The 12,035-nt window shown below is 46.0% G+C and overlaps 2 protein-coding genes across 2 annotated transcripts in view; one reads left to right on the top strand and one right to left on the bottom strand.

The window, feature by feature from the left end:
• Positions 1-12,035, bottom strand: part of mrpl11 (mitochondrial ribosomal protein L11) — a 45,911-nt gene that overhangs the window by 16,044 nt on the left and 17,832 nt on the right. The gene's annotated exons all lie outside the window — the stretch shown is intronic.
• Positions 4,113-6,973, top strand: tmem265 (transmembrane protein 265). The gene has a single exon (XM_069670123.1). It carries the CDS (start codon positions 4,113-4,115, stop codon positions 5,175-5,177), a length of 1,065 nt encoding a protein of 354 aa, XP_069526224.1. The 3' UTR covers positions 5,178-6,973.

The following is a 12,035-nucleotide window of genomic DNA, read 5'->3' as shown; positions in this document are numbered from 1 at the left end:
CACCAGTCTGATTAAAGCTCTCGCTCTAAAGCGAAGCCGGCACAGTGAGAGCCACAGAATCGAGGGAGTGGAGGACTTGAGCCTTTTGCTAAAGGTGCACACTGGAATGTCTATAGATACACTTGAAGGAGCAGGACCTTGAGGACAAGGTGACGCCGCGTGAAATTCCATAAAAATACAAACTCACTTCTGTGGCTCACAAAGAAAACTTAATTAAATTCTCAAACACGGAGAGCAACCAGCTTTCTTTCCACCGTTTCGTTTTCTTTGAGATATGCTCAGAAATTCCCAATCCCTGTGTTTAAGTGCAGTAATCCGGCTGTAATGAGTTAATCTACAACAGAGGGATGATTTCCTTGTGTGACTAAGACAGTAAGAAGACAGAAGGAGGACTAATTAAACTTGTAACATCTGCCTTCTGAGCTCTAAATGTGTCTACAGGCTACACAAGCATCTCTCGCTCCACTTCCTCCGCTCTTATTATTTGCAGCCAGGGAGGGTAAATAAGGTGTCTGCCTGCTCTAAACAATGCAACTAATCTTCTGCAAGTGGCATCATCATGGTAACCAATGAGTACACTGTAACTGGGTGCTTTCAAGTATTCATAGCATCTCCCAGCGAAAAACTTCCACCACAAGCTGATGGAGGAGCAGAGGAGAGGAGGAGAAAGTGAGGCGGGTGGGAGGTCTGGTGTGGAGCACGTAGCATGCTTACAAATGAACACCACCACGACCCAACTCGGACAGCGTGAGTGACTTTCTCCTCTTCCTCTCTCTCGTCATTATGAGCCATCTTCCCGCTTGGATGTGTCTGCGGTTATCTCCGCGTCGTCGCTGATGCTGCTGCTCCACTTCTGAGCGACTTCCGCCGACTGCTCCGCACAGCCGGAGCCCGAGCCAGCGAGCAGCAGAGCGGGCAGCGGCGGCGGCAGCAGCAGCGGCCCCCCCTGCGCGGATCTCGCTGCCCCCGCTGCTCTGAGAAAAGACAAACCGACACTGCAGGAGGTGACAGATCCAGATTCAGATCCAGCCTCTGCAACAACGACAGAGCCAGCGAGGAGACGGAAACACCGGCCACGCCAGCTCTGCACGGAGGAGGAGATCTTGATAAGTACGAGCTGTTTTTATGTTCCTACAAACTCGGGTCTGATTGGTGTGGCAGTGCCGAGGACTTTCCGCCTTCTGCTGGAGCCTGCCTGTGTATAAACACCCGGACTGTAAAGAGGAAGACTTTATCACCGAGCCCGGCTCATCAACGACAATAAAAGAGACTTTATTGGCCTCCGACAGCGCTTCGTACTTGGAGGAGGAGGGAAAAAAAGCACATTAGTTGCTTTAAATCAAGCCAGGAGGATCGAGCCCGAGTGCAAGACGAATGGTTTGGGTAACTAAAGCTTCACTTTCCCAGCAGCCATGCACGGATAATCCCACAATACCTGCTGTTAATAGGGCAGTTATGAAACAGGTGTTGCAGAGAGAGCGGTTTAAAAGAGATTGTTAAATTGCCAGAGGAAGCCTGTGCCGCTAATGATAAGCATATTTTCAAGAAATAACACAAGTCAGTATAAAAAATGCAACAACAAGCCCCTGGGGCAGCATCCGGGCTGCTTACCTGACAAATCAACAGATGTTTCAGTCATGTGGCTTAAGTCTGGAGAGGGGATTTATTCAGCAGGGCATTATCAGGGATTGCACAGTGTCTGGCTCTATATTAATTAATTAGTGTGCACATAAAGGCAGAGATGTTGTCCTGATGCCCTTGGTGCTCATGTAGCACCTGCAATAACTTGTGGAGGATGTTCTGAAGCTCTATAAGGGGTGTTTGTGGAGATAAACTGTGGATGTAGATAAAATTAATCCTGCTTTACATGGATTTTAGTCCATCTGGGAATCACTCAGTATTAATAGAAAACACAGGCCAGTGACAAACCCAACCCCTTTGTTTTATCTGAGGTGTTTGGGGTGATTACTTGGACTCTGGTGCAGATGGAGGACGGTCATGTCCACTCCTGTCACACATGATGAGCTTCAACATAAAGAGTGAAGAAAAAGGATTTCCAGTGTAATGGAAAAATGAACAAATCTTTCCCCTGCACACTATTACATGCCATTACTCATGCTTAGGTCGCCTCACCTTGTCAACAGCGGTGTCACTCCCTGAACGAGGGTGTGATGAATTTGGTCATTATTGATGAGCAGAGTGGACACACGGGCTGTCATCCCGCTCCCTCACTCAGGACAGAATAAATTACACAGCGTTGACAGCGAGTCAAAACACAAACACAGGCTGACAGGGAGATTTCCAGGGTGAGAATTTAAGGCGCAGGTGGAATAACTTAAAGAGGCACGACCTCAGGGGAGAGCCAGCCGCAACAGTGGCTGTAAACTTCTCCCTCCCCTCCGCCCTGATTGGGTTTGTTCCCAGAGAAAGAAAAGCCAAATTTAAATACCAATATCCTCTCAATCTGCAGCTCGGTGAAATTCATTCATTTCTCGGGGGATGACAATCAACTTGCAGTGTGTGTCGACACAAAGGGCTTCATAGACAATCAAATATTCGAACGCTGACATGATCCACGCCTGTCCTCCCACCATGCCTCCGAGCGGATTAATCAGTCAGGATCGTTCCTTCTTCGTCTCTTTGATTCGTCGGTTTCAGAACAAACTCTAATGTCTGATATTTCAATACCCTGCTGATGAATACATTCAGATTCATCCAGGCCGCGCTGGCTCGTGAGATGCTCGTCTTCATAGAAGTGGGTGGAAGTCACTTTGTATCTGCATTTGAGTCTTTTCCTCTTCATCACTTTCACCCCTTCTCCCCCTGAGCTTATTTATGAACTATTACCATCATGCAGTAACACTTTATTAGGCATGTAGACAGCCAAAAGGCCTATTAATCTTTCACATGCAGTCCTATGCTCATTCTGCTCCTCCACACACACACACACAGACTACCCTCAATCGCCTTTTCTACCCCGTGGAGTTCTTCACCCTCTTCAATGATTCACACAGCGATGGCAGAGATCCTGTTAGTCTTACAGTGAGGGAAGTGATGCGTCTTCCATCAGCAAGATATCAATACACACTTTCCACTGGACGACTTTTCTCAGAGGCCGCAATCATGCTGACAATCTCCCGCTCGATCACGCTCAACTGTTGCCATTACGACACATCTGAGCCGGTAATGATTTTATATTATAATGTCATCGATCCGGCCGAGGGGGCGACACCCCCCGAGTGCTGCTGAGCAGATAACAGATCGTCCGCTGGTCTGTGCTGCTCTTCACAGCTAAATATGATAAAGAGATGTCAGGTTCGATTACATTGTAAAGCCAATGATCATTTCTCACTTTGTGTCAATACCGAGCTTTATAGTGTCCACGCCTGAGATGTGAGCTGCTACAAGAAAAATAACACACCCACATATTCAGGAAAATTAGCATTGCCTGCGAGCGCTCACCCAGACGTACACAGTGTGTACACAAAGACACGAGTCAAACACATCTCTAAACAAATAGCACGTTATCAATATTCATCTGAAAAGAGAGGCGAATGAGTGATGATTAAAGACGGCAGCGCAGCGTGCAAGTAAACATGGCAAACTATAGAGGCAAAGAAAAGGCTTTGACAGGGCACCTAGCTGCGTCTCAACACAATTAATTAATAATGAATAAGACGACTACAAAAAGAAGAAAAATCAACAACAAACTGAGAAAAGTAACAGCGGAGAACCCGGGGAACATCTCTGAATCAAAAAGAAGCTGCGTTAGGACTTTAATGGAAAATGAAGACTGCTTAATTCAAAGAGCCGGAGAGTAAAAAACCTAACATTTAACAGGCTTCTCTGCTTGAGCAGCCAGGGTGGATGTTGCTCTGGCCAAAGATGAAGGGCTCCCACCGCTTGCTGGGCCGCCAATGTCTTTAACCATAGCAACAAGCAGGAAACTATTTTACATTTAGTTTGAATTAGAGCTGGAAATACAAGCATGTTCTCATCCTGCCGATTTGTCACTTTAACTGGGGACAGATGGCAGCGAGAAATGTGATCTGAATTCTGTTGATGGAACAGATTTATGTCAAACTGTGCGTGTGTGCGTGTCTCTTTCAGGCATGGTGCCCACGCCCCAGGTGTGCGTATCAACCCTGGTCACGGTGAGCACGATGGCAGTGGTGGACCTCTACCTGCTGGAGCAGAGCATGCTGGGAGCTCGGGGGCTTCCAGGACCCGGTGTGTGGCAGTGTGCGGCAGTGTTGCTAGGCGACGTGGGCTTCCTGCTCGCCCTGCGCTTCGTGTCGGCCGGCGTGGTCTCGGAGGCGCGGTCGCCACGTCGAGGATTCGCCAACGCCCTGTGGTTCCTGTTCCTGTCGCTGCTGCAGCTCAAACTCTTCTTCGTCTGTCACAACTACAGGCAGGAGCGCCGCCCCCCCGACCCGCTCGCCAGGAAGACCCTGACGCTGCTGCTGTCCATCTGCCTGCCCTCCCTGTTCCTCATCCTGACGGGGGCTGACCACATGACCCCGCAGCGCAGGAAGCAGGAGGTGCGGAGCCGGCTGCTGTGGGTGGTGGTGGACCTGCTGGATGTGCTGGACCTGCAGGCGGGGCTGTGGGAGGCCCAAGGAGGGGCTGCAGCAGGTGGCGGAGGGGTGGTTGAGCAGAGGCTGCCCATCTGGGCGGAGGGCCTGGTCTTCTTCTACTGCTACGCCCTCCTGCTGCTGCTGCCGTGTGTGGCCCTCACAGAGCTGGGGGCCACCGGCCTGCCAGGACAGCGGGGGCCCCGTAAGGAGGCTCTGTACCCCTGGCTCAGCTTGGTCACCATCAACATCTTCACGCTGGCCCTGAGGGGCACGGGCATGCTGTGGTACAGGGACCCTCGAGTGTCCACGGTGTTCCTGGGAAAGAACCTGCTGGCTCTGGCTGTGAAGCTGAGCTCAGCCTGGGAGAAACACCGGCAGGACCGCGCTGCTGCAGGAGCAGGTACCACTGCTGGATCAGAACCAGGAGACTCGACTCTGCCAAGCCAGAGCCCAGGGCAGGGAGAGGGCCCGGCCCAGGGGAAAGCTCCCCCCGCTCATTATCACACACTGTCTCGCACACAAAGCCACACTCTCTCCCACGTCAGCCTGGAGCCCACTGAGACGCCCTTAGGACCCTCTTTCATCTCCCATGAACTCTAGAGAGTCACTCTGAACATGCATGCATGCACAAAGACGTGTACGGACGCCCACACCCTCGACCAGGCGAGCCGGTATCACATCCAAACAGATAACTGGTGTTGAGTACAGCAGTGATGGTTTAATGCAGAGCTGTGGAAATGCATTCGGTAAGCTTGGCTTTCTGCACATTCTGTTGTGCTAAGAATAACTCTAAATACATAGCTGTGAACTGTGGGAGTGTGTCTTTAAATTGAACACTGTGAACACATCTATCGGACTGTAAAGAACATTACAGAAATGTGATTTGAAGTCTCGTAGCGTTTTTTCACTTCTTTAATCTGTGCACATTTGTTTAGTTTGTCGCACTGAGACGCCTCAAGGTTGATGTTTCCTTTGTTATCATTGCAGTGTGCGGTATCTGTTTGCAGGAGCGCTCATCTGTGGTTTACCTATTTGTTAAGTTTGAGTTCAGTTTGAGTTCAGTTCTTTACCGTTCAAAGACAAAAACAATACTGTGACCTTTGGTGTATATTTTCTCTGTGTAAGTTCCTGAAAAGTTTAAGACAGAGGACTGATTTATTTCTCCCTTTGGTAACAGAGTCATGATTGAAAAGCCATCTACAGTACCAGTAAAACTCTCACTCTACACCGAGCCCCAGTGTTTTAATGTTAAGTCTTACCCAGTGGATCCAAAGCTTTTTGGCTTGTGGCCCTTTGAATCAAAGTCTGCTCACGACCCCAAGTGACGTTTCTTCTTAGATCTTTTCTATTTGAAAAGAGGCGGAGAACAAAAGGTTTGAGAGGCCTGCAGAGGTAAAGCTATCCGCTTTTTCACAACAAAACAGCTTAAGAGTCTGGAAAACAAACATAATATGGGTAGTGTATATCTAGAATATGTTTTCTCCTCACGTCCTTTTATGTCGACCATCCTGGATTTATCAGGATCCCCAAAACACAGGCGGTGCCAGATTTTCATTATAATCTAAATGAACCTTGGCTGATATCACTTTTTAGTTGTCTGGCAGCAAATATTAATCTGTGGAATCACTGAAAACTGCAGAACCTGCAGACTCATTGGCCTCCGCTAACCTGGCCTTTTTGGGATTGTCACATCTTTCATTTGATTTAATTGGAGAGTTTGAACGCTAGGTAAAGACGTAAACATTGTACCTTTGCATATATTTCTTCCGCGGTTAAATAAAAACCATCAAAGAGCCGTTTTAGCGCGACAAACTGTGCATAAATCAAGTCGCAAACTCTAAATGAAAGACGGCATTTCCCGGGATAAAATCTTTCAGTTGCAGGGCTTAAAGACGGGCAACGAGCATTTTGCATCATCTTAATCCTATTGCAACACAAACTACAGTACAGGTCTATTGCAGTACAATGTTTACAAAGACAGACTACCAATGTAAGTAATCCCTTTACAGTTTGACAACGCATTCAATATTCATGTTTTTCTGTCGTCTTGTCTCAAGTGTCTGTTCTCAAAAGAAGAAAAAGCTGCCCGTCCAGTCCTCAAATCCCTTTTTCACTTCAGATGAAAGTGTCAACTTTTAAACTCTGTTTGAATTATGAATGGAGCCTTTCATTCGCTGATGTGTTCAGATGTGGTGTTTTGGGCATCGTTGGATTTTGGGTCCGAGCTGCAGGTGTAGAGGACGTACAGTACAGTACAAAGTGCCTTGTTTCCTCATGGAGCTACGAGCCTCCGAGCATAATGTGACCATGTGGGACTTGGACATCGGCCATGTGTATACTGTGAAGTTATTCTACAGCTGTTGTCAGCTACACCTCCAGGACAGAGAGCAGACCAATAAAGTGTTTCATACTCGCCTTGTGTTGACAGTTCATTGGCCATTATGTGGGAGTGTTATTGGCAGCCTGTCACACGTATGTAGGGGAAACCAGGAGAAGTCAGTCCAAACTGTTCAGAGCCAAAGGGCCTTTGGGTAAAATAACTGGCTGGTATTTTCTAAATATTAAAGTTAATCAGTTCCCATTTGGCAGAAAATTGCATGTTTTTCTCTTCCTGGAACTGGTGGAGTGAAAGAAAGCCCCCCCAACACATAGAAAAGCGCGCTCTCTGCTTCACAGAGCGGCACCCTGACAAAAGGCCGTCATTTATCACAATTATGCCCGCGGCCCCATCAGCTGCAATCCTCTCACAGTAATCCTTGAGTGTGCTGTTGTGTTGTCTGCCTTTAATGCTGAAAGAGAGACAAGTCTTGATGTGATGGGCTGTGCGTGTCACGAGTTTGTAGTAAAAAAAAAAAAGAGTGCGTGTGATGTTTTTCGGAGCGAACCGGCTCCCTGCTCACAGCGGCTGTGAATGAACCCGCCGGCCTCTCCTCTGAGCTTTAATGGTCCTATTAATTGAAATTGAGGCTATTTGTCAAAATGCGAGCGCTCATTCTCGCTGCTTTATGCTTGATTTACAGGCGATATTTACAGGATGTATTAAGACTAATGTACACACTCAGCCACAACAGAGAAAGTCAGTTAAAGTTTCAGTGGGGAATTTCTCTGTGGTTCAGAGAGCCTTTTAAGGAAAAACCCACAGAGGGAGAACCAGTGTAGTAGACAGCATCCAACCCTCTCCCTCTTCTTTCATCTCCTTCTCCCTGCTCGCTCTACATTTCAAACACACGCAGTCTGGATGCACTCCCTGTTGGGTAACTTCTCATATTTCTATTATACTAAAAGCAGCGGCTGCAAAGGCAGCAGCCTCTGCAAATGACTGCCTCAAAGAATTTGTTACACCTGTTAAGCTCTAGATACAATACTCAGCATTTTCCCTCAGCTCCCACCGACTCTTATAACCCGCTCCCCAAGAACATTGCATGAGCCCCTCTCCTGTTTTCTTTCTTCTTATGCCGCTGTTTCCGATGCTCTCTATTCTTCTTCTACGTTCGCTTGTGTTAATTTCACTCCAGCTTGTAATTATTCTCCTGAACCAAAGCTGCCACTTTCTCTTTTTTTGTCTCCCGTTCCTTCTTTTATTTCTCTCGTTTGTTTAAATTTGCCCCGCAGCAGACAGGCGGCCTACCTCTCTGCACTTCCCCTGTCAAGGGTGGTTAGTCAGAGATGAGGGAAAAAACGGAGGAGGAGAGGCTGGCTAAGATTAAAAGGGCCTGGGCCACTGCCTAAAGCGGAGCGGCTGCCGACTGCCATTTATTTACCGTTTGCTCCACACGGTGTGAGCCTGATGGAGCACGGGGGCCCGGGGAAACAAACGCACGCAACACGCCGCCCCGACAACTATGACATTCCAAACAGTCCAAAAGAGGCACCTTTAGACAAACATATGGCTTTGTTTTGCTCGGTTGAGCATTTGGTTGCAACCCATCTCACCTCATTACACCCGACGCGGAGGCTGCTACAGTACGCCTCGGAGCTCACACCCACCTCGTCTGGCAGAGAGAGCCACATTTAACCGACAGATGTCTAAATCATTCATCATAGACCACCGCTTCTGGAGAGAACTTCAAAGTATATTCTATGAGAAAGAAATGATGCAAAAGACTGTCTCCAGTATTTCACTTGAGATCATAACAGTCTCAAACGCATACTAATCCTGGTCTCAGATGTCGGGGTGACATCAGGGCAACACGGGATAAGCTCTGGTCTGTTTACCTGAAGCTCTGGGAGATGATGTAAGGAAGCAGTATTCAGCTTTTAAGCTTATGAACAGGAAATGAATCGCTAACTTATTTGATTATGGCCACAGACTGTATAAATAATGGACGTAGTCTCAGTGACGTCACCCATTGGTTCCTGAAGAAGCTTTTTGAAGCCCGAATTGCGCCGCCGCTGGGGGTCGCCATATTGGAAATACCAGAGCCGGCTAATCCAGAGACGGGCAAAGAGGCGGAGCGTGACTGAGCTACAGCCTATGGCTGAGCTCTATGGGCAGGCCGCATGAATCAGCCAGCTACGGCTAGGAAGCTAGGCTATATGCTCCTCAGTGTAGCTAGCGGTTATTAGCCATAGACTGTATAAATAATGAATGAGCTAGTTTGACTTTGCCAGGAGGAGATTCTGTCGGTGACTGACTGCAGGTGTTTAGTTATCAGACTAAAGAAGTAGCGGACTCGCTGCACGCTTGCCTGGTGAGAGAGCGGCGAGCAGACACGTAACGGGAAACTTAAAATAACCGGCTTCACATCACTGCAGTCCGCTGTAATCTCTCCGGGGAAAAGCTCTGTTTTAAACAGAGCCGACTACTGATCAACCATTTTATAGCTTTAAGCTGTGGAGCGACTTCCTGCTAACTAAAAACACTGGGGATGCACCGATTGAGAAAACCAGGGCTAATAAAACAACATTTTGCCGATGCTGATACCGATGTTTTTTTTAATAACTGTAATGTTTGTAATTATTAATGCCTCTTTAGCCTGTTTCAGAATCACCTGGTCATACAAACATTTTTCAGTGTTTTTATAGCCTAACAAAAATCTTTCTGAAAACATAAATACTTTTATATTTACAGGCAAATGAAAAGAAAAAGATGCGACACAAAACAAATCTAATCAAATAAGTCATTATAATAGTCTGCACAGTTATTAACCTCATGTACAGAGTTAGGCTAGTTTTGTACTGAGCTGATCGTGAGAGCTTAAACTATAGAAACTGTAAAGCCCTTTTTACCCTGTGGTTCCGCCTGAGCGCTGTAACAAAGCTCCACCGTCATGTAGCCTTTGCCATTTCACATTGGACCAAGCAGTGCCGGCGTGAAGTGTGAGCTTTTACACAGCGTTCCGGCGTTGCGGAAGATCAGAATCAAGTTTATTGCCAAGAAGATCTACACATGGATGTTTGGATGTTTTGTTGCAAGAACAATACTACAGAAGTAGAGTAAACATAAGTAAAAAGCTAAAAAACAGTTTTACTCCTTCTGTCAGGAAACTTAAATAGAATAAGATATAAAAACAGACAACAAGAATAACATATAAAAAAACAATCTAATACAAAATATGTACAACAGGTGTAATTAAAGATCTGTGCAGGTTTGTGCAAGATGATGGTAGTGCAAATATTTAACAGTATGAAATGAGCAAAATGTGTGCAAAAGGTTGAAACAAACAGCGTGTGCTTGACATAAACACCCTGGCTCGACCGTTTACACTGACACAGTTTCTCCTCTGTTACCACCTCTGATGCCGGCTCAGAGGCAGAACAACTTCACTGCACTTCCACCTCTGTGTGTTTGACTTCAGAGATTAAACGTAACAGCGTAATAATCCCGCCTTGAACTGGCAGTGTACAAAGGGGCTTATATAAAAAGGAAAACACAACACATAAAAGGGCAATAAGTGATAATACAACAGTAACTAGACGTACTAAAAATATGTGACTGGCGATGTGACTGCCTGGCTAAAGAAAAGTGTAAAGAACTACTGTCACTATGAAAATGTGATTTTTAACTGTGTTGTTGTATAAGGAACAGATGTGGAGAAGGAGATCAGCTCTTCTTTTATCTAAAGTAATAATCACCCTGTGTAGAAATAGTCTAAATAAGTGTAGTGGACAAAAAGTCCCTTATACGCCTCTGAAGTTAAGTGGAGCAGAAGTATAAAGTAGCACATAATGGAGCTACTCCAGTAAAGTACAAGTATCTCAAAACATATATGTCACCTGATGCAGTGGAAAATTGGCAGCAGCTATTTTCCACTTTTTTCTGACACTCTACAGTTAATGATGATAAAATATTGCACCAATATCTGATCACCGTTCATTCAATTCAAAAGACTAGTTAAAAAAGCCTCAAAAGGAGGTTAAATAAGATAAATTGTTTAAAAAACAGACGAGTGAACTCAGTGTGGCGTTTAAAAAAACACTAAACGCATGTGAAATGAATTCAGCGGGGTCATGCATCCATAATTGATCTTGCTTCTGGCTGAAACGGCATGCTCGGACAGGACACAGACGGGAATAAACGCTCAGAGGTTAAAATGTATGAATACACAGGCAGAGGAGACCACGCTGCATTCACACGGCTCTATTATTAGTTTGCGTGTTATCTGGAGCTGTCACACAGTTCAGACTCTTCAAGATGATCAACAACAGCATCTTTGTGAAAGAAACAATGTTTTTTTGGGGGGAAGAACACCTAAAAATACCACGCACGCCCGCTGATGTGACATATCAGCACTCATGTCAGCGTGACGGCTTTATAAGACGTGAGAGACAAAGACGATTGTTCAGAAACGGATGACGGTTGTTACTCAGAGATTTATGTATGCCTATTACAAGCTGCCATTAACAATACGCTCTCTGTCTGTCAAGTAATGTCTGCTCGAAAACAACAACGTATAGGAATTTCTCCTCTGCAGAAAACATTTTCAGAATATTCTCAAGTTCTGGAGGCTGCAAAAGTACTCAGCGACCTTTAGAGCTGAGGTTTGAGTGGCAGAGCGAGTTAGTTAGTTCTCAGCAGAGGGAACTCAGAGGTCTCCAGTGAAGCCGGGGGGGAAGTAAGATTAAGCCGAGCCTTAAATGTGATCAGTAAAAATCTTTAAATCAATTATACATCTAACTGGTAAACACTTCAGAGATGGTAAAATTGGGTTATTACGGTCCCTTCACTTGGCAGCGGTTAAAATCCTGCCTGCTGTATTTCTGAGCAGGAATCGGAGATGGTGAAATGGGATGAGATTAAAGCGTAGATCCTCCTCTTTGTAACTGGATAAAATGTCTGGATGGCTCCCAACTGTAGGAATCACTTCTGTATTCACTGTATTATTCCTTCTTAAATTAAGTAACTGTCAAACGTTTGCTGCGGTTTGGACCACCTTCTATGTGTCTGCAAGAACAAAATGTCCCAAAGCCGCCTTAATTCTGTGTTTATATAAAACGTTTTTATAATCTAAGAGCAGC

This window comes from Semicossyphus pulcher, unplaced genomic scaffold (assembly GCF_022749685.1).
Source record: "Semicossyphus pulcher isolate SPU_LCO1_2020_fin unplaced genomic scaffold, fSemPul1.0.p SCAF_2, whole genome shotgun sequence".
NCBI classification, from domain to species: Eukaryota; Metazoa; Chordata; class Actinopteri; order Labriformes; family Labridae; genus Semicossyphus; species Semicossyphus pulcher.
Note: the sequence above shows the minus strand (reverse complement) of the source record. Positions and strands in the feature narration are given on the sequence as shown.